A 21,736-nucleotide genomic window follows, 5' to 3' on the forward strand; every position below is an offset into this window, starting at 1 on the left:
GCCTGGGGCCGGCTTCGGATTCTGTGTCTTCCTCTCTCTCCGCCCCTCCCCTGCTCATGCTCTGTCTCTCTCTCTCTCTCTCTCAAAAGTAAATAAACGTTAAAAAAAATTTAAAAAACAATCAGAATCTGTGTGGAGGACTGTTATTACTACCGGTGTCACATATAGAATAAAGATGGTTCACGAAGATATTCTGGTCGGTTAGGAAGGAGACCTCCCAGGCGTGAAATTGATTAGAGGTAGAAAGGGCGTGGAGCCTCCCCCACCCCCCCATACCTCACGTGGGCCCTTCTGCCCCAGACTCCTCAGCTTACCTTTGTCGTTGGGGACGGACGCCAGCTCCTCGCCTGCACCCCGGTGTTCCTCACGGCTGGCCTGGCCCGAAGGCTGGGGGGATGCCAGGGGCACGGAGGGAGAGCTGGCAAGGTTGCCAGGCTCCAGGAGGAGGAGGGGGTGGTCACAGCTGCCGCTCTGGGGGGGAGCTGGGGCGCGGTGCCCATCAGGGATATCAAGGATCTGCGGGGGAAGAGGGTGGGAAAGGACCCTCAGGCCCCTGTCTTCAGGCCAACAGAGCTGCAGTGACCCTTCAGGCCCTCCCCTCGGTTGGTCTGCCCTCTATTCGTCACACACAGCGACAGCAGGACATGGTTTTCTTAAGCCACTAATTTAAGGGAAAGCCCTTGCTAGGTCCGAAAACAGCACTTGTGGCCCAATTTAGAATTACGCGTTTATTTGTATGGTTTCATCAAGGTGAGGCCCCCACCAGGCTCTAAGCCTCGAGGGCAGGGGCCTCCTCCGGATACACGAAGATGACGAACGTTCGGGAAGCGCGACAGGGGGCAGACCACCGGGCCACTGACCACGCAAGCCAGGGCAGGACAAGCACGCACGTTATGATCACGTAGAATATACCCCTGCCTCGCTTTTTAACCATCAGTGGTACTTGGACCCGCAGCTCACCAAACTGTGTGTGTGTGTGTGTGTGTGTGTGTGTGTGTGTGTGTGTGTCTGGGTGGGTCTAAAATCCCACATACGCGTAAATTAAAAATCAACTAGCAAGTAACTCATAAACTGAGGTGTGTGCCCGTTAGAATTATATTAATACTGCCCAACTGGCATTCTCCGATTGCACTGTGTCAGTATAAAAATGTGCCTAAGACTGCAGAAAAGGTAGCAAATAATTCTGCCCGGGAGTGAGGGGGGGGGGCGGGGGGGGGAGGATGGGGAGGCTGCACAGGGGCAACTAGGCATGAAGGATGAATGTGGGTCACCAGGTGGACGTGGGGGGAGAGGTGATGACACTCCTGAGGCACGGGTGGGGACAGTGATGGGATGGTGACGAGGGAGCAGGGAGCTGGTGCCATGGCTGAAGAGCGATGCCCAGCCCCTTCCCCCTGGCTGGGGAGCTCCCTCTCTCCACCCAGCCCGGCCCCTTCTCTTTCCACTCAGCCCCCCAAAGCCTGCCCCAGCCGCACCGCCCAGCTCCGCCGTCCTGAAGGCCAAGCCCATTTGAACGTAACAGACTCCATTTGTGTTCCTTGCGCAGGCTGGCGTTCGCACTGCTCTGTTGAGGTCTCCGTGGTCTGGAGCCCCTGGAGAGCAAAAGTCCGCCCCCCAACCCCGGGCCACTGGCTGTCCCGCGTCAAGGGTGTGCCCCACTCACCCGCAACAGCTCCTCTTCTCCCTGCTCCTTCACAAATACCTCCTCCAGCTCTTGGTTGAGCCCTTCCAGGCTCCGGTGCAGGCAGGGGCTGAGTCGCAGGACAGGTGACCCTGAGGGGAAGCTGGGAGGGGACGCCTGAGGAGGAGGCAGATGAAGGAATCACGGACCCCCCTCTCCCCCCACCCCCCACTCCCAAGCCCTGTACAGTTACTAGTTCTGATGGGGGTGTGGGGGTGGGGCAGGGGGTGAGGTCATGTCTACACAGCAGGACCAAGGGAATAAAGGAGGATCTGGGGACAGTCGCCAATTGCTACAGGAAAACTTGGTGGCCTTTTCCCCAGAAGTTTAGCGCTTCGAGAGGTCTAGAGTGAGCTTTTAGATAAGTCTGCAGGCTCACCACTGCCTCCATCGGAGACGGGCGCAGGGGTTGAGGGGAGAACCATTCCCAAGGGCAAGAAGCCCATCCGGCCTCACTCAGAGTTCAAGTTTTGGCTAAAACCACCTGGACAGCCACACGGCCACGGCACATGCAGGGTGGCAGTCTCTTGTCAACAGCTGTAAGACCCGAGAGGACGGCGACTGGGGGACGACAAGGGGCACGGGGCCCTGGGGAGGGGGCGGAAACATACCCTCAGTGCTCCCCGCACGGCGTGGTCCCCTTGGAGCGGGGAGCCCCGCTCCTTCTCCTTCCCACTGCGGCTCAGCTTTGTCCTCTGCAGTTGCTGCTTCAACTTGGTAATCTGGCAGCCCAGAGAGAGGGTGGGGGTGGGGCCGAGGCAGGTGAAGCAACGCTAAAGGGCACCGGGTCCCCCCTCCCACGCGTGGCTCCTGCCCGAGCCCGTGAAAATACATAAAAGGAGGCTGGAAAACCTCTCGTGGTGTTGTTCACAACTGTGATAATACTTTCATTGGGCAAATTGGAGACCTTATTCACTAGATATTTGTTTGTTTGTTTGTTTGTTTGTTTAAATTACCACGTACTGCATGGATCAGTTGGAAAGATGAATCGGATAGGTCGGTTTCCAAAAAATTAAAAATACGCAACGCCGAAAGCATTTTTGTCTCTCCCAGATTCCAAAGGCGTGGAAATACTACTCTATTAATAGAAATGGGAAATGAGGTTTTTGAATTCAGTCTTCCAAGGACATTCGCGGCCATCTCACAGGCCCCGGGACCAGGAAGGGTGGAAGGAATTCTCCCCAGGTTGAAAGCAGACGGCACTGAGCCAGGAGCGGGGGTCTCAAGAAGGAATATCAGATTTTGTCCTGGCTTCCAGATCTTGTACCAATTACGCGTTATCATCAACGGTTTTGACTATTATCCCGTCACGTCTCTAACCCTCCACCTCCTTGCCCTCAGCCGGTGAATGCTCTGGAAATGCAGATCTAGTTAAATACGGGCCCAAAGTAAAGAGCATTCGGAGAGTAGACCTGCCGCCCAGAGCCACACAAATTGTGACCCCTGCCAAGAAGAAAGTGGTTTTAGAGCTGCCATCAGACTCGGTTCATGCCGCGACTCCACTTTTAGGGCAAATAACTTGCTGACTCTGACAATTACAAACTCTACATACTTTGTATTTCCCACTAGTCTTTTTTTAATGTTTATTTTTTATTTATTTTTGAGAGAGAGAGAGAGAGGTAGAACATGAGCAGGAGAGGGGCAGAGAGAGAGGGAGAGAGAGAATCCCAAGCAGGCTCTGTGCCACCAGGGCAGAGCATGATGCAGGACTTGAATCCACGAACCGTGAGATCATGACCTGAGCCGAAATCAAGAGTCAGACATTTAAGTCGACTGAGCCACCCAGGCGTCTCTTTTCTCTTCTTTTAAAAACAAGGCTGGGGCGCCTGGCTCAGTCGGTTAAGCCTCTGACCTCACTCAGCTCAGGTCATGATCTCACAGTTCGTGGGTTTGAGCCCCGCATCGGGCTCTGTGCTGACATCTCGGAGCCTGGAGCCTGCTTCAGATTCTGGGTCTCCCTCTCTCTCTGCCCCTCCCCCACTTGTGCTCTGTTTCTCTCTCTCTCAAAAATAAACAAACATTAAAAAGAAAAAAAAAAAAAAAAAGCTAGGGTCGCCTGGGCGGCTCAGTCAGTTAAGCGTCTGACTTTGGCTCAGATCATAAGCTCACAGTTCTTGAGTTCGAGTCCCGCGTCGGGCTCTGTGCTGACAACTCAGAGCCTGGAGCCTGCTTCCGATTCTGTGACTCCCTCTCTCTCTGCCCCTGCCCCACTTGCCCTGTCTCTCTCTCCAAAATAAACAAACATTTTAAAAAATTTAAGAAAAAAAAAATGAGACAAGGCTAGATGACTAGTTAAGTAAGAAGTGAGGTTGGGGGCTTCCGGTCCCCAGAAACTCACTCTCTTTCTCCAGCCTCTGACTGCCTTATCTGGACACAACCTCAAAGTAAAACGAGAACAACGGCGGCTCCCATCTTGCGTTTGGCTGCTGGAGGGCACCAGCAGTCGATGGCAAAGCCCCAGCCGGCAGAAGGGTCTGGACTCCTAAGCCGGGCCCCCCAGGCCACTGACAGCTTCGAAGGAGCCATCTCATTAGTAAAAGGCTAGACCAAGGCAGGGGGGACTGAAGATGTGAGGCCACGTTGGAGCAGACGCGTCGCCGTGCTGGGTGTGGACAGGACGTAGCTACCGTGGCCAGGGAGGCGGAGGGAGCAGTTACCTCTTTTCGGTGATCTGTGCTGCCCCAGGATGCCGAGCGCTTGTGTGTACAGGAGCTGGCCCGCTCACCTTCAAGCTCTTGCCAGGACAGGGGGGTCTGCAGGGAGAGAAACCCCCGTGAAACAGAACAGCTTCTCAGGCAGGCTCCAGGGAAGCAGCCACACCATTGCCTGGATGGAGGCGGTGGCTCTTGGAAGGCTTCTCTCTCGTCTGTTCGTCAGCCTCCACCTGCCCTGCCTCTCCCCCAATCCACGTCCTCCGGGAAGCCTTCCCTGATGTGCCAGGAAGGCCAACCGTCTCTTTATTCCCTTATGAAGCTTACACATGGATGTGTTCCGGGGGCTCCCCAAGGCTGAGGACGAGTGCTGCCCCTCCCCATCCCAACCAGCTTCGAAAGATCGGGGGCTTGGGGAACCACTGGCACCCTCGAGCCCTGGATCCTTTGTGGGTCCGGCACGGCGAAAATGTCAGCAGCGGTCCCCCGTCCTCCAACTCTGACCAAAGCAGAGACTTCTGGGTAGCCCGGTTTCTCAAGCTCGTTGCGTGATTTTCCCCTGTACACAGAATAAGTGTCGGGGGCCCCGAAGTCCTCCCGAATACACATGGGAGGGGACATTCTCAGCGAGGAGGAAGCCAGAATTCGGAACTCAGCCCCGACTCCTGACCCCTCTTGGCTTTATCACAACTCCTTCTCTTGGGCCCTGTTCTGCCTTTCGTGAGAACAGAGCTCTCAGTCGGCCCTATCCCTCCCCCCAACCCCTGGCCCTGGCTGCATAGAAGGCCAGGGGCCCAAGATCGAGACAGAGGGAGTTGGAGACCCACTTCCTGGGCCCCAACCTGAGGGAGGAAGCTGTTGGCTTAAGCATGAGGCCCAGGAGGACAAGATCACTTCCCACCACCAACACCCCTACTTCCATTCCAAGGGAGAGGCCCAAGGGGGAATGTTCCAGGGGAACCGGCTCTAACTTCTCTGCACAAGCTGCCAAACCATGAGGGCCTGGGAACCATCTCCTCCAACAGATCTGCTGACCTCCCCCGAGAGGCTGTTGCAAACAGAAAAGGGGGAGGATGGAAGGGGGGGGGAGAAAAAAACAAAACCCCTCCACCACTCACCATCCAACAGTTTTGAAGAACTGGGGGGTGAGAGGCAGACTGCCCTGCGTGACAGCTGTACGGTGGGGCCACAGGGGGCTGAGTCTCCCTGGCTCTTCCCTCTCCCAGCTGCTGACCAGGACCTTTCCTGGGCCAGGCGACACAGCGGGGAGGGGGGGACGGGGGAGAGGGGGAGACAGCGGCCCCACCCTCCCTCCCTGATGCTAGCGCCACAAGGAAGACCGTCCAGGGCTCCAGTCTCCACACCCCCCTCGTTCAGGGAGAGGGCACCCAGCACGTCCTGCGGGCCCGCGGCCCAAGCCCTCGAGGTAAACCTGGCCGTGACAGCAATACGGCCACCAAGCAGCTGGTCTGCTTCCAAATGCCCGTGTCTCTCTAAACTAGGGTGTCGGCAGACAGAGCCTCAGGAGAGCCGCCGCTCCTACTACAAAGTAAGGAGAAGGCGCCCCTCTCCAGGAGCCCCCTCGGCCCAGCGGACGCACGGACGCACCTCCCCTCCCGGGGGCTCCGAAACCAACCCTACCGATCGCTGGCTCTGCTCCTCAGAGGGACGGCAAAGGGGAGGGTGGAAATGCCCATCGCCCCTCGGCCGCCGGGAAGATCCCGTGCTCACAAGGGGGGACGGGGGAGACCAGCCTAAAAGCAGCCCCCATCCAGGCTGCCGGCGGTTCCCCTAACATCTCTCGTAGACTCTTCGACTGCCTCCTTCCTTCTGAGGCGCGTGAGGGGGTGGAGGGAGGAAAGGTGGGCAGGCACGGGAGTTGAGAAAGGGTGTGAAAATTCACGCCCAACGGGGGTCATCTCCCTCGGTCACTGTACCCCAGCTCTCCCTGCTCGGCCACATCTTCTAGCAACCGCGGCCGCCTCTGCGTTGCCCCAGTGCCCGCCGATATCACTGTCTTACCGTCCATCCGTCCCACGGGCCCTCCGTACCCGCCACTCATCCCACTCAGGCAAGCCTAGCTCTGCCTCCTTTCTCCCCTTTTACCCTGGATCTCCACGCCTGGCCTCACCCTGGACCTCTACGCCCGGGGCTGTCCATCTAAGATGACCTGTCCTACCAACTCTTCCCAGCCTTTCCCTCGGGGAACTCTCTTAACTCGTCCACCTCGCGCTGGCTGCTCCTTTGTTCCGCGTCTGCTCTGGACAGATGGGCCCAGAGTATATACATCGTCCACACCCTCAACAGATAGTTACAGAACGCATACTGCGTGTCAGGTGCCGTTCCAGGCGCCGGGGACACCACAAGGCACAAGACAACAAAAATCCTTGTCCCCTCTGAGTTGATGTTCTGCTTGGGGACATAAGAGAAAATCACAGCAAAAAAAGGGGAGAGGAATGCTGGGCAGGGGAACGTCATTTAAAAAAAGTTTTTTTTAATGTTTATTTATTTTTGAGAGAGAGAGAGAGAGAGAGAGAGAGAGAGCAGGGGAGGGGCAGAGAGAGAGGGAGACACAGAATCCGAAGCAGGCTCCAGGCTCTGAGCTGTCAGCCCAGAGCCTGACGCAGGGCTTGAACCCACGAACCACGAGATCATGATCTGAGCCAAAGTCGGATGCCTGACTGACTGAGCCACCAGGGGAACGTCATTGTAAAGGTCAGGGACGTCCTCGCTGAAAAAGGAATGTCTGAAGGAAGCCGTGAGGGAGCTGAGGGAGTGAGCCATGTGACTATCTGAGGTAAGAGTGGGCAAGATGGAGGGAACAGCAAGCACAAAGGCCCTGAGGCAGGAGCAAGCCTGGTGTGTTTGGAAATGATAAGGAGGCCAGCATGGCTGGAGCAGAGTGAGTGAGAGGCAAGGTAGTAGCAGATGAGGTCACTAGGTGTGACAGCCTGAAAAATGACCCTGCAAAGATACCAGGTCCCAATCCCTGGAACCTGTAAATGTTACCTTCTACGATAAAGTTTTTGCAAATGTGATTAAATTATGGATCTCAAGGTGGGAAGCTTATCCTGGGTTATCCAGACAAATAGCGCCATTACAAGTGTCCTTACAAGAGAGACAGAGGGCAATTGGACACCTAGGGAAGAAGATAAGGTGATGTGACCCCAGAGGCAGCTGCTGGAGTGATGTGGCCACAAGCCAAGGCTCGCAGGGAGCCTCCTCAGAGCGCGTGGCCCTGCCAGCACCTTGGAAGGTGAAACAGAATTCGACTTCTGGCCTCCAGATCTGCGAGAGAAGCAAGTGATGTTGTTTTAAGCCACTGAGTTTGAGGTAATTTGTTATAGCAGCCCCAGGAACTGAATTCAATAGGTCATCCCCTGTCTGAAGGTGTTTACGCGCTGGCTTGGGGTATCTGTCGGGCAAGCCCGTGCACGAGTATGGGTCTGGGCCCCTCCGACTGAACTCAGACTGTCAAGAGTGGGGACCACACCCTGCTCCTTGTTTCTAGCGCACGTGGATAGACAGGCCACTTCTCTGGGTCTCACCACGGAGGTCTGGGCCAAAGTCTCCACAGGGTACAGACAAGTCACAGCGAAGGAAGGCTACCCTTCAAAGAGCAACCGTTTATGGCACAACCGGGGTCAAGCCATGCGGCATGACGGCAATGGCAGCAGTCACTCCAGACGATCCTTTGGAAGCGGGATAGGGCTTGAGGTCAGCAGACCAAGATGTCGTGCTTGTCAAGGGGATTCATGCATCGGAACAGATTTATTTTAACACCCTGGCCCAAGGGGAGCAGCTGAGGGAGAAGCAGGGCTACTCACTCGCCGCGAGTGACATCAGCCAACTGTGCAGATGATGCCTGGATTGGGCAACACTGGATGTGGGTCAAACCAAGGAAGCCTTGCCTGGGCTTCTGGGCTCCCGGGCTCCCGGGCTCCCAGAGCTACATGTGGAAGGATGGCTGGGGGTGGGGGTGGGGGACAGCTTTCCAAAGAACGGCCTGGTAGAACAAGAAGGCAGGGGTCCCGTGGAGCTGAAAAGCCTCCAAGCTGGAACTTCTTCCACTGTCCCCAACCCAACTCAGTTTCTACCTGGACTCCAAGGCAAGAGTCCTGGCCATGCTGGCTCCACCAGAGCCCTGGGAACACGGCTCAGTACGCCTATGCGGGCACGAAGAACGGCGTGGTGCCTGACCTGGTATAGACGGTCAGCAACCACATGTTGAACTGAAGTTCAGCAGGGAATCAGCTCCTTGGGGACCCTGGCGAAATACCGGCAGGGAAAGGCTCTGAGGGTGGTCTGCCGGCCCACGCCAAGAGCCCGGGCTGCAGGTGGCCAAGGCCGCGGTCTCTGGCCCTCCAGTTGACGACGGAACTCTCAGGTTTTCCATCATGGACCCATTTGCAAATGCGCCGTGCTGTCGTCAGGCCATATGCTCGCCACTTTGGAAAACAGGCGCCGTGCCCAGGCCCCCCACACCCACAAGGAAAGCCTGTGACGGGCATGCGGAATTGTGTGTTATCACTTAAGTGCTAAGGTGCTGGCTTGGGAAGAAGAGCAGGGAACAGAAAGAGAACAAAGGGAAAAGTCACAGAAGGGGAAGGCTTCCCAGACGAAGTATGCCACTCTGCCTCTGGCCTACAAGACACTCCATGACTTAAGCCGGGTTTTTTCCCCCAAGAGGTAAATCAAGCCTGAAGACAAAAAAGTCTACCATAGAGGCTTCCGCGCCTCACCCGGAGCATATGGAGGAAGCAGGGCTGGGATGCGTAGAACAGGGGGCCAGGCAGAGCAGGTGCCCAGGGTGCCGTCTGTCTACAGGATGAGACCAATGAGATCACTTCCTCCCTCCAGAAGAGTGCCTGGGGACACTCGTGCTTTGCACAGCAAGAAGGGAGGGGTGACCACAACCACCGGCATGTGTGGCCATCACCCGTCCCCAGCCCCGCCACTAGCAGGGCCAGCCCAGAGCACTTGGTGGCCAACACCGGTTTACCAGCTGACCTGGGAAGAAGGTGGTCCAGAGAGGGGAGAACATTCCTATTGACCTGGAGAATCCTCACAAAGCCCTCTAGGACACCAAAGAACCTCCTCCAGATGATGGTGACCCCACACAGGGGTTGCCCGTCCTCCACGGGCTGGCCACTCTGTGCCCCACTCCCACCGCACCCAAGTTCTCCCTTGGGCCTCACCAAGCTGGTCTCTGGGAGAGCTGGTCAGCTCTCTCCCATCGCTCTTCCTGGCTCCAAACGTGCAGAACTTCACAAAACAACCCACACCCCCAAACAAGACCTATATCCCCCTCTCTTCCTCCCCTGCCCCAAAGGCTTGGGTAACCGTCTTCTGCCTCGCGAGGAAGACTCGAGAATGCAGCGTGCCTGGCTACCTAAGTGGCGGGTGCTCTGTGCTCGCTGCCCAGGTCAGAAACTTGCTTGGAACAGGCAGGGTTCTTGCTCGCTCTAGGAGGTTCAGAGCGGGGAGCCGCTCGGCCTGACTCTGGCTGCCGCCCTCACTACAAAGCATGTCCCAGGAACGCCAGAGCTGATGTGGTCTCCAAACCCACACACACACTCTAGCTGCTAGCTCTGGGGCAGGGGGCAAACGAGGAGGCAAAAGTGAGGGCCTGCCTGCCAGGTACAGTAGACGTGTTACGCCAGTGTGGCTGGAAGAGAAGGGGCAGAAGGCAGGGGTGGGGTCAAAGAAATTAGGAAAAGGTTCTGGCACCCATCTGTTTTTTAACAACACAAAAGCTTGCAAGGACTTTGGTAAATCCCGCCTCCCCACCCTCCCTCTACCCTGGTCCATGCTCCCTTGTCTCTCCCCAGTAAAGGCCCTCCCTCATCTCTAGTCCTTTCTGGGGACGTGCCCGTGCTCTGCAGACAAGGAACACCAATTACTTAGGGAGACGTCAGGAGAGCCTCAGAGCTTCCCAGTGTAACACCAGTGTTGAAGGAGGTGGCTTGTGCCAGGCCAGGGGGCTCAAGCAGGAATGTGAATGGAGCCCAAAACCTGGAAGCAGAAAATTCCCAGAAGGCCCAGGAATCAAAGACCGGCAGAGTGCATATTTTGGTTCAGATGCCTACGTTGATCAGAATTCTCCCACCTCTTGCCCGCAGCCACAATATTGACAGGTTGCTAAGAGTTCCTCGAGGGCTGGAGCCCATCCCGGGAAAAGAGGAAAGCTGCACAGCTTGGCCTTGCCAGACCCACGGAGGCGCATCGCTGACCTCTGTCTTGCTGTGGCAAGAAGCCCAGACTTGTTATATAAAAGATCTGGCCTGCAGCTGGGGCCCAAGTGAAAACACACAGCCTAGAGCCCAGGCCTCTAAATCCGGCTAGGGAACATCTGAGGGCGGCCCGGCCTTGAGTTGACAAAGAGAACGCTCTCCGAGGAGCGGGGTGGAGGCTTCCTAGAAGGCTGGTGGCCGGAAGTGACAGAGACGGGGAGAGGTGGGCTACCCGGAAGCCTGCGCCTGTCAGAGGGGGATGCGCTCACAAGTTTGCACCCTCGAAGTCCTACCTGACCAGATACGTTATTTGGATTAAACACTCCTCTGCGACGAGAAAGGGAGTGGGTGCTCCAGGCCCGGGAGGGCAAAGCGTAAAGCTATCTTACTCGGCCTTTCTAAAGAATGCCGGGGTTGGGGCGCCTGGGTGGCTCAGTCGGTTAAGCGTCCGACTTCGGCTCAGGTCATGATCTCACGGTCCGTGAGTTCGAGCCCCGTGTTGGGCTCTGTGCTGACAGCTCAGAGCCTGGAGCCTGTTTCAGATTCTGTGTCTCCCTCTCTCTGCCCCTCCCCTGCTCATGCTCTGTCTCTCTCTGTCTCAAAAATAAATAAACGTTAAAAAAAAATTTTTTTTTAAGAATGCTGGGAACAGCAGTGCCCAGGGCTCCAAAGAAGCGGGGCCCCCGCTGTCCTGTCCACCGCTGGAGCGTGTCCTCCCTTCGCATTCTGTTTGTGGATCTAAAGAGGCCCGCTGATCCGGGCTGCGGCAAACTGTTGTTGGTTCAAGGTGGGGCATTCCCACGAGAATTCCTCTCCTCTAAACTGTGCCAAACATTTGGTCTCATCTCATCCCTTGGCTGTCTGCTCACTGGCCTTCATGGAACGGGCACCCAGACTCACAGAGGCCAAATCTTGTTCTCATTTCCTCATTCTTCATTCCACAGGCCGAGAACAGTACTGGGCCTTCAAACGTTCGCCGGCAACACTTGAAAATGAATCTCATTTAAAAAAAAAATAAACGAAAGAAAGGGACTGACGTGATGCGCACAACAGAGGAGGTAGGGGGATGGGAGGACACAAGACACTTGCATGCGTGGCGGTCACCCCGCCTGTGAGCGAGCAGAAGAGGCGCACACTCCCAGCTAGCAAAGGGACAGTTGACTTGCCCGGGACCCCCCAGGATGCAGGCCTGCCTCAGCCCGTGTTCTTCCCACCCCGTTTCCTCTTTCCTGAGGAACTGCATCAAAATGGAAACGATTTGACTCCTAACGACTGCTAAGCACGGTGAAGTCCCGAATCAGGTTAAGAAGTATCTTTGTATACGGGCGCCTGGGTGGCTCAGTCGGTTAAGTGTCTGACTTCAGCTCAGGTCATGATCTTGACGTTCCTGAGTTCAAGCCCCGCTTCGGGCGCTCTGCTGTCCGCACAGAGCCCGCTTTGGATCCTCTGTCCCCGTCGCTCTCTGCCCCTCATGCGCATGAGCTCTCTCTTTCTCTCTCTCTCAAAAATAAATAAACATTTTTAAAAGTGCAAAAAACAAAACTTAAAAAAAAAAAGAAATATCTTTGTATAACTTCACATAGGAGATGATTGCTTGCTCGGGTGAACACTATCTTATTCAAAAGCTGACAAGTAGACTGGGTGATCTGCACAGATTCGTTCCAAGTTAAGGATTCCTACTGAAAAGACTGTCAGGAAGACAATGACTGACAGAGGGGACCTGGGCTTCAAAGGACCTGAATGGGCCCACTGAAATCCCACCGGGCTGCTGGCGAGGGGTCAAGTCTTCATTATCTGAGAACTTTCCCCTCCTACTGCTCCAGTGGGATCTCTCCTAGCTCACCACACTTCTTGGCCACCTCTTCCAGTTGTCTGGGAATGCAAACCCGGCTGAATGTTGGCCTGCTTAAGTTTAGAAAGGTAAATCTCATTTTTTAGAACGCAGAATAGAGTCCAAAGTCAACTCTTGCTTACCCACACACGAAGACTCACAGCCAAACTGGAAAACCCAGATTGACTTCTCTCTTCCACCGGCCAGGTGGAATGCAAACTTGATCTCACGCAAGTTCACGGAGAAAACCAACCTGGTAAATACCAGATGATGAACAGCTACGTGATGCATAGTCACAGCCAAACCCCAGGACAGATCATTCCAGTGACAGAGCTGGTGAGCAGACAAAAAGCCTCCTCAGCCAGCCCCCTCCCCCCATCCTTATCCCAGTAGGAGAGCGCGTCATTACCTGGGTGGCCTTGTCATTGGTACAGCAGGTGAAAGCCCCATCAGCATCTCGTGGCCACTGGCCCAGAAGGTAGGAGCTGAGGATGGTGTCCAGGGAGAATGTACGTCGGACCTGGGGTGGCTGAGGCCTACACACTGACTTTTCTGGGGCCACGGAGCACGGGACGCTGGCTGGAAGAGAGCACAGCCCGCACACCTTGACATGAGCACGGAGGAGGGAGACGTGGTAACCAAGCTTCTCTCTCCTAGGAAGCCTCACGTGACTGCCACGTCTTCACCTGTATCCACCTCCCTCCTACAAGAATATGGAGCAGCCCATAAAAGCAAATACAGTCTTGGGACGCCTGGGTGGCTCAGTCGGTCAAGCATCCGACTCCAGCTCAGGTCATGATCTCACGCTTCGAGGGTTCGAGCCCCGCGTCGGGCTCTGTGCTGACAGCTCGGAGCCTGGAGCCTGCTTGGGATTCTGTGTCTCCCTCTCTCTCTCTGCCCCTCCCCCACTCGCACTGTCTCTCTCACTCTCAAAAATGAATAAATGTTTAAAAAAAAAAACTTTAAAAAAAAAAAAAAAGCAAATACAGTCTGACTGGAACTTTCCTGACTTAACCAGCTGGACTTTATCACTGGAAACAATTTACATCCTTTTACTTTGGATGAGGGGTTACTTTATACATGTCTTCTATCTTTTTCCTGTTCCTCATGGACTATGAACGTGAACTCTGAAGTCTCCACAGGAGAGCAGGACTGTTTCCCATCATTAACAAGGGAACTCTAAGTGGCCAAAAAGCAATCTTTTATCCACTGCCCTGCCTCTCTCCGGCACCCACTGCAGAGCTCCTAAGCACTGAACAAAATCAACCCAATTAACTGAAGGACTCTTTATAATTCCTTCAAGACTGGTTAGCTCAGCGAACCTAGGTGACAGAACAACAAAACTCCTTTCAACCACCCAGGATGGAGGAATCCAGCTAAGGAATCCAGCTTAGGAAAATCAGTCTCCAGGGCACCTGGGTGGCTCAGTCGGTTGAGTGTCCAACTTAGGCTCAGTTCATGATCTCGTGATTTGTGAGTTCGAGCCCCACATCGGTCTCTGTGCTGACAGCTCAGAGCCTGGAGCCTGCTTCGGATTCTGTGTCTCCCTCTCTCTCTCTCTGTCCCTCCCCCACTCACACTCTGTCTCTCTCTCAAAAATAAATAAACATTAAAAAAAAATTGAAAAAAGGAAAATCAGTCTTTGGGATCCCTCCACTGTCTCCAACTTCAGGTTAAATGGGACAAGCATAATAAAGCAATTATAAATCCATTCATTTAATTTTTACCTCCGTTAAGTTTGGGGAGAAGGTGAAAGTTGAAACCGTCATAAGATGTTAAGAGTTCTGGAATCATGTGTAAGTTTCAATCACCTGGGTTGACCCTGTTTTCCATGGGCACATTCAAAACATTCTACTATCTCGAGATCTGTAAAGGTTCTTTTCCTTTAAACAGAGCAAAACGCTTTCACATCTGCAGGAGTCCCTTGACAATTCATGTGTGCATTAAGCAGAGCAAAAGGAACCTGGGACTGTAGGTATAAATAAACTTGAAGAGCTTTATATTAAAAAGACACCAACTGGCTGGCAGTTCCTAAAAAGTTAAACGTGAAATCACCGTACAACCCAGCAATTCCGCTTCTAGGTAAATATACAAGAGAATCTATAGCAGGGTCTTGAGAAGATATATACGCACTCATGTTCACAGCGGTCCTATTCAACCACCAAAAAGTTGGAAGCCACCAAATGCCCATCAACGGATGAACTGGATAAAGAAAACGTGGTGTGGGCACGCAATGGATTATTAGTCCCAAAAAGAAACGAAATTGTGATACATGCTACGACACGATGAAACTTTGAAACATTATACTAAGTGAGGGGCGCCTGGGTGGCTCCTAAACGTTAAAAAAGAAAAAAAAAAGAGAGACACTAACACCATGTATGTTATCCAGATCCATTTACACACATTTTGACAGAGTTGTAATCAATATGAAACGCACATTGTGTTCTGCTTTGCTCTACCCATTTCACATACGCATCTCCAAGTATCGACAATCTACATATTTATCGCTTTCAATGACTACATATGTTCCACCAGGTTGGTATACGGGAGTTTGCTTAGCCACTCCCATATAATTGGACATTTGAGGGGTCTCCCTGCTCGTGATTCGCGTATCACAAATGTTACAACGCGGATAACTTTCGGTCTGTTTTTATTTAATCCCTGGCATATTTCTGAGTCCTCTCCCTCAGCTCTCATATGCGCTCACTTAAAACACACGAGAAATGGGGCGCGTGGGTGGGTCGGTTAAGCGTCTGACTTCGGCTCAGGTCATGATCTCACGGTCCGTGAGTTCGAGCCCCGCGTCGGGCTCTGTGCTGACAGCTCGGAGCCTGGAGCCTGTTTCGGATTCTGTGTCTCCCTCTCTCTCTGACCCTCCCCCGTTCATGCTCTGTCTCTCTCTGTCTCAAAAATAAACATTAAAAAAAAAAAATTAAAAAAAAACACACGAGAAATGACATGTTGCAAACGTAGCAAACGTAGTAAGTGAATTGTGGGAAAGCCGGGAAATAGACAAACAAAAAGAAAAACCTCGAACCTCAGCATCCAAAGAGAATCACAGGTAATACCATGATAGATATAACCATGTCAGCCTTATTGCTGTGTGTGTGTGTGCTTTAAAATAAAAAATGGGCTGGGGGGGAGGGGCGGGGAGCGCGCCTGACTCTTGATTTCAGCTCAGGTTATGATCTCACAGTCTGTAAGTTCGAACCCCACACTGGGTCCTGTGCTGACAGTGGGGAGCCTGCTTGGGATTCTCTCTCTCTCCCTGTCTCTCTATTCCTCCCCCACTTGTGCTCTTTCTCTCTCAAAATAAATGAATAAAACCAATTTAAATAAATAAATAAAATACAAATACAAAATAGGGGGCACCTGGCTGGCCCAGATCAGTGGAACATGTGACTCTTGATCTCAGAGTAGTGAGGTTAAGCCCCATGTTGGGTGTAGAGATTACTTAAAAAGTGAAAAAAATCTTGGGCGCCTGGGTGGCTTAGTTGGTTGAGCGTCTGGCTCTTGATTTCAGCTCAGGTCATAATCTCCCAGTTCGCGTGTCCAAGCCCTGCATCGGGCATCTCTGCATCTCTCTCTCCCTCTCGCTACCCCTCCCTCCCTCTCTCTCTCTCTCTCTCAAAATAAATAAATAAACTGTAAAAAAAATATTAAAAAATTAAAAAAATGCCAAAACACATAAAATTTAAAAATGGGATCATTTTTTACATGTTCTTTTCCAATACGTTTTCACCTTATACCATAAACACTTCTCCAAATAATACATATTGACCTACAAGCTATCCTTTTAAATGATCTTAACATTTCTGTCAAAACTCTTCAAAGGTTCGTTTTCAAAGGTGGTAGCCAAAGGCCTCATGTTCTCAGGTTCTGGTCCCAAGCCCTTACCTTTCCTGCGCACGTCCCTTCTCTCCAAAAGTTTCTACGTCCTGGACGAGCCATACTACTACCCACCATTTCCCACCCATGTCCGGAGCCTTCCCTCCTCTGAGGTTTTGCCCACGTGCCCAGGGTGGAAATCTGCCCCATGAATCAGGGCCGGCCTAACCACTCCACCTCCACGAAGCCTTCTGGATTTCCTGGAAGGAGTATCTCGGGATTTTCTGATTTTCCCCAGCACTCTGTGCCCTTCTAGTACTTAGCATCCTCTCTCTTGGATTACGAGTATTTTAACTCCTAGATAATAAACAACCTGCAGCCAAGGACTGTCCCTAACTTATCTTCGTACCCCACACAGCGCCTAGGACATAGGGCTGGTGGTTGGGCAGTACCTAAGTCTTCGTGTCAAATCAAAACAGGTTACTACAAGGGGACGCCTCCTCTAATTAGACCACGGATTCAAAGTCTGTGCATCCATGCTCAACCCACTCCCCGTGAATAAACCCCCCAGGCCTGCCTGTCTCTTCCTCTCCCCGGCTCAGGAAGGCCCGACCTCTCTCTTCTGCTCCCTGCGCCTTGTTATACCCAGTGAGGCAGCGACAGGCATGCTGGGGGTTCAAGCCCCAGCTTCATCTTCCACACAAGCCCGTCCACCACTCTTTTTCCTATCCCGGATTTAAGACCAAACGGTGGCAGTCCAGATATTTTGCGGAGGTTTTGACACAGGCTGGCAGGCAGGTCAGACATCACATTGCTGCCCTGTGGTCCGCCGAAAGTGCCCATGAGACCCCGGGGATGAGAAAGCAAGTTTACAGGATGCCGTGACCGAGTAACAGAGAGGCAGGTGGGAAGCAGATGAGCAAGAGGTTGGCATAAAGGCCAGAATGCCGTGATCTTGACAGCTGCTTCATCGCTGTGCAAAAGAGGGCTAGGGCTCCTGGGCGGGGGCAGGGGGTGGGAGGGTGAAGCGGCCAGGGGGAGATATCTCTGGGAACTGCCTCGCCCAGCCCCTCGGCAGAAGCTGCAGCAAAAGCATCTTTGGGATTTTTCCTCTACGGGGACCACGAGGACTCGCTGGTATTTATATAGACCTTTCGAGTTTCACCCCATCTGCACGGTGTTTTAATGCAGGTCTTTACTCCCCTGTCAGCCCTGAAAGGGGCTGGGGGGACTGTAAAGGGAACTAAGGGCCAGAGGGGGCCAGGCTCGGGCTAGACTCGGTCACCCACAAGGTCTGAGGTGGTCCTAACACCTACACCCAAGACTCTTTCCTCCTCAATCACCCCACACAGGCTCCTGGCCCTTCGGCATCAGGAACATCCTGAGAGGTTGCACCTGCAGGAAGGACTGTCCTTTTAGCCCCTTTTTGGGGAAGGAAACCATTCAAGGGCAGGCACTGCCCAGGTGTCTGGGCTGATTTTCTGTTTCCTGGGTTGGTTGGGTTATTTTTTAAAGTCTTTGAGACCTTGGGATTCTATGATCTCCTAGGGACCATTTAAACCACATCCATTTGGGGGCGCCTGGGTGGCTCAGTCGGCTGAGCGTCTGACTTCGGCTCAGGTCATGATCTCGCGGTTCGTGAGTTCGAGCCCCATGTAGGGCTCTGTGCTGACAGCTCAGAGCCCGGAGCCTGCCTCGGGTTCTGTGTCTCCCTCTCTCTCTGCCCCTCCCCTGCTCACACTCTGTCTCTCCCTCTCTCTCAAAAATAAATAAACATAAAAAAATTTTTTTTAAACCACACCCATTTGGTATCCGTATGCATTACCCCTCATATCCCACCCCACTCATGAGCTCTGGTAGGAGTCTAACCTCAAGGACAACTATGAGGGATGGGACTGTCCTCCCAGGACTCCCAGGGCGAGGGGGGACCCAGAATCCTGGAGTCTGCTGTGAGAATCCAACCACCCACTTTGGTCAACTCTACATGCTTTTTGGCACCAAAGTTATTCATAAAGACTCTGAGGGCATCATGGGTCCTGATTTACTCCTCCAAGTACATAAAAATAACAATACCGAAAAGAAAGAAAGAAAGAAAGAAAGAAAGAAAGAAAGAAAGAAAGAAGAAAGAAAAAAGAAAGAAGAAAGAAAGAAAGAAGAAAGAAAAAAGAAAGAAAAAAGAAAGAAAGAAAGAAAGAAAGAAAGAAAGAAAGAAAGAAAGAAAGAAAGAAAGAAAGAAAAAAGAAAACAAGGAGCGGGGCAGGGACAGGAATGGACAGGAAGCACCCCAATCCAGAACCAGCGGCCTCTGATGCCTGCCTCTCTGCCAGACTTGCAAGGATCTCATTGCATCAAAGTCAAACTGGAGGCCTTGCCTCAGTTTCTCTTCCTCCAAAGACAACAGGGCCTCAGCCATATTTCGACAGTGACCACATCCTAGTGCTGGCACAGCTCCTACCAGCCACAAGGTGACAGACTCCCCTTCTGTCTCAGAGACCTCAGCAAGGCCCCACTTCCCCTCCCTGACCCCCAGACTCTTGGCATGTCCCAATACCTCTGGAGAGAGTAAAATGCCACGTTTCCTTCAAGCTCAGAAAGAAGGGGAGGAGGGCACTTTGTGGAAAATTAGATTTTGATAGAAAAAGAAAATTTACCACTTACTTCAAAACCCTAAATGGTTTGGGGAGCACCTGCTAATCTGGGGCACCAAAACCAATAAAGGGCAAAACCAAGGTGTCAAGTTCTACACCCCGCCCCCGCCCCGGCCCCCGCCACTAAATGGAACACCATCCAAAGCTAGAATCAGACAGTGACATGTATTGTGCCACCCTCAAGGGGGCGACAGTCTGGAGCAACGTGGGCCCCGCAGATCCAGAAGCAGCTCTGACGTGAGGGAGCCAGTTAGTTGGGACCAAGGCTCTACCCACCTCGTGATGTGACTGCAGCCACTGCCACCCGATCTCACTGAGCCTGCTCTCCCATCTGGCAACCAGGAGAGCGAGCCCAGCCTACGTTCCCTCCTAGGGATGCTCTAAACAGCAGAAGATGAGAGGCAAAATTGCTTTAAAGTCTTCACCAGACAGATCAGGTTGAACCAGTTAACGTCACTTAATCCCTTCCTCTTCTACGATTCTTCAGGACAGAAGGTGGCGGTGGGGGGGGGGGGGGGAGGGGAAGGAGCCTAGGAAGAGAACGAGCTCTAGCCACGTTATCCCTTGGGAACGTGCACTACTCCGGCGTCAAAGCCTCTGCTTTATTAATGCCAGTCTAAGCCAGTATGGGCACCACCCTGAATAAATGGAGAGGGACACACAGCCGCTTGGAGAAGCTGTGCCGCCCACGGAGACCTAGCTCAGGTGGGACCGTCCCCTGAGAAGTCCCCCGAGTGAGAGCATCGTCGAAACGGGGCTGAGCCCTCACGGACATACCAGAAAGATCTGGGGACTGGGGTCTGCGCGGCCACTGTGGGAGTACAGCTAAAGCGGCAGCACTGAGAGGTCGCGACGGTTGCTTGTGGTTGGAAGATGAACTGGTTTCATTTCTGGAAAGTACCCCTCTCGGATTTGGGAAGCTGGGGGGGGGAGGGAAACAAGACAATCGGCTCCCCTAGCTGAGAAGCAACGCCCGTATCACGATGGGGCCTGTGACAAAGCAGCAGGCCTTGGGCGGGGGGGGGGGACGGGCACCAGCTGGGTGCCTGCGGGAGGGTGGAGTGTCCTGTTTACAGCGCTGTGGGGTATTATCGGCCCATCGCATGTAGCAGCCTCCACAGCCCAACCACCTGGCGAAGCACCCTGGCACGGGGCCAGGCCATTTCACCATGCAGCTGAGCAGCGGCGGAGGCTTGGGTTCTTGGGCAACGGCAAATGGAAAAAACAAAACACAACAGCGCATGCCGGAGATAAGAAGCCTCAGGTGCTATCTTCCAGCGCCACTTGGTTCGGTTTCCCAACTGCTGCATTTGTATGGCTTCGGGGACAGGGGCTCCGAGTGGACAGGGCCAGCGGTCAGGTGTCTGTGCGTTGGGGGGAGGGTCCAGGGGGCGGAAAGCAAAGAGCAGACAGGACGCGGGACCGAGAGTGGCCAAGAGGGGCCTGGCGCACCACCACAGACCGGCGGACTCCTCCAGAGTGCCCACGACACGCCAGTCTATAAGCACCAGTGATATGGGAAGCGGGCACGGGGACAAGGATGAAGGAGGACACTGTCTCTGCTGTTCCCTCCTATCCCCTGGCTGGAGATCAGCTCAGGCCTGACCATACCAGCAACCCCCCACCCCAGGAACCCAAAGAAGGATGACGGCTGAAGGGCAAGAGGGGGTCAGGGGAAGGAGGAAGGCAGCAGATGATGCAGGAAGTGAGGCTTTTGTGGCTGTCTTTCTCAACATGGCCAGAGATAGAGCGTGGGGTGGAGGTTTGGCAGCTTGCACGGAGAAACCAGCCGCTGACCAGAGGGTCCCGGCCGGGCATCTGGGCGGGGAATGACTTCACTCATGTTGCTACCTTTGGAGCAACGCAGGAGAAGCTTGGGAAATAAGACAAGGCTCCTCTCCCTCATTCTCTGTTAACGTGAGATCTAGTGGTCCAAAATACCCCAGAAGGACTACAAGAGGGAGAAAGATGGCCAGCGAGGTCGCACACGTGGCCAAAACTCAACAACCAGCTGGTCTCACAAGTGAGCTGGGAGTCACTTTCTCATGTCGCTGGGCTTTGGAGCATTACCAGCACTAGCCTTCTCGCCTCCTCTCTTAAAGAGAGATCACATACTGTAACGGAAGCTGTACCTGCATTGGAGGAAATACGAAAATGCAGGTGAGCAGGAACTGAAAAATAAAAACGATGCGTATCCCCACTCAGGAGATTGCCACCTGTACGCAACCCTTCCTGAGCTCTCTCCACGCACGTGTGTATGCATCTGTCTTTTTAATAAAAATGAGATCAGAGCATATGTGTTTTCCTACAATCTGCTTCTCGCCGGCAGGCATCTTCCTTCAGAAAGAGGAGCTGGCAGGGCGGGGCAGTCTGGGAAGCTGAGGCCGGGGGGCATAAAGCTGGCCATCAAGGGAGCAGGCCCTGCCCCGTCCCGCCCCCCCCTCCAGGCTGTGATGCGGCCCTTTTGTTGGGGGAGGAGGTGGGGGGGGGGGATGTGAATCTGGAGAGGAGCAAAGTGAAACAGGGAATCAGAATTTCTAAACACTTCCCCAGGAACAGATTGGCAGCCGGTAGGGGAAGTTCCTTCCAGCAGCTTTATAAGGATTCTTGTTCCATTTCAGTACGTGTGTTGGGATTAAACACTGCAGACAGATCTTCGGAGCAACCTGTATAGTCCAGTGCTGCCGAACTGCTTGCTTAACTCAGGGACATGTGGGTTTTGGAGGGAAGTTGTGGTCAAACTGAAATCCCCAACATGACTGTACAAGAGTTAGAAGCCCTCCTTGGAAAGCCCAAGGAGACCCCAACCATCCCAGCTGGGAAAATCAAACCTGGGGCTTTAAACAAAGCTTCTTTCGGCGTCG

The 21,736-nt window shown here is 53.6% G+C and overlaps 1 protein-coding gene across 1 annotated transcript in view; it reads right to left on the reverse strand.

Moving 5' to 3' along the window:
* The window catches only part of FAM117A (family with sequence similarity 117 member A), a 43,529-nt gene that overhangs the window by 5,542 nt on the left and 16,251 nt on the right, over positions 1 to 21,736 (reverse strand). The window contains exons 2-6 of the mRNA XM_053893491.1: positions 12,806 to 12,975; positions 4,339 to 4,434; positions 2,293 to 2,403; positions 1,664 to 1,798; positions 315 to 516 (exon numbers count right to left, since the gene is read on the reverse strand). Of these exons, the coding sequence (XP_053749466.1) occupies positions 315 to 516; positions 1,664 to 1,798; positions 2,293 to 2,403; positions 4,339 to 4,434; positions 12,806 to 12,975 (714 nt within the window). The remainder of the gene's footprint in view (positions 1 to 314; positions 517 to 1,663; positions 1,799 to 2,292; positions 2,404 to 4,338; positions 4,435 to 12,805; positions 12,976 to 21,736) is intronic.

This window comes from Panthera pardus, unplaced genomic scaffold, assembly GCF_024362965.1.
Source record: "Panthera pardus isolate Hobbes unplaced genomic scaffold, ASM2436296v1 HiC_scaffold_3, whole genome shotgun sequence".
In the NCBI taxonomy this organism is placed as follows: Eukaryota; Metazoa; Chordata; class Mammalia; order Carnivora; family Felidae; genus Panthera; species Panthera pardus.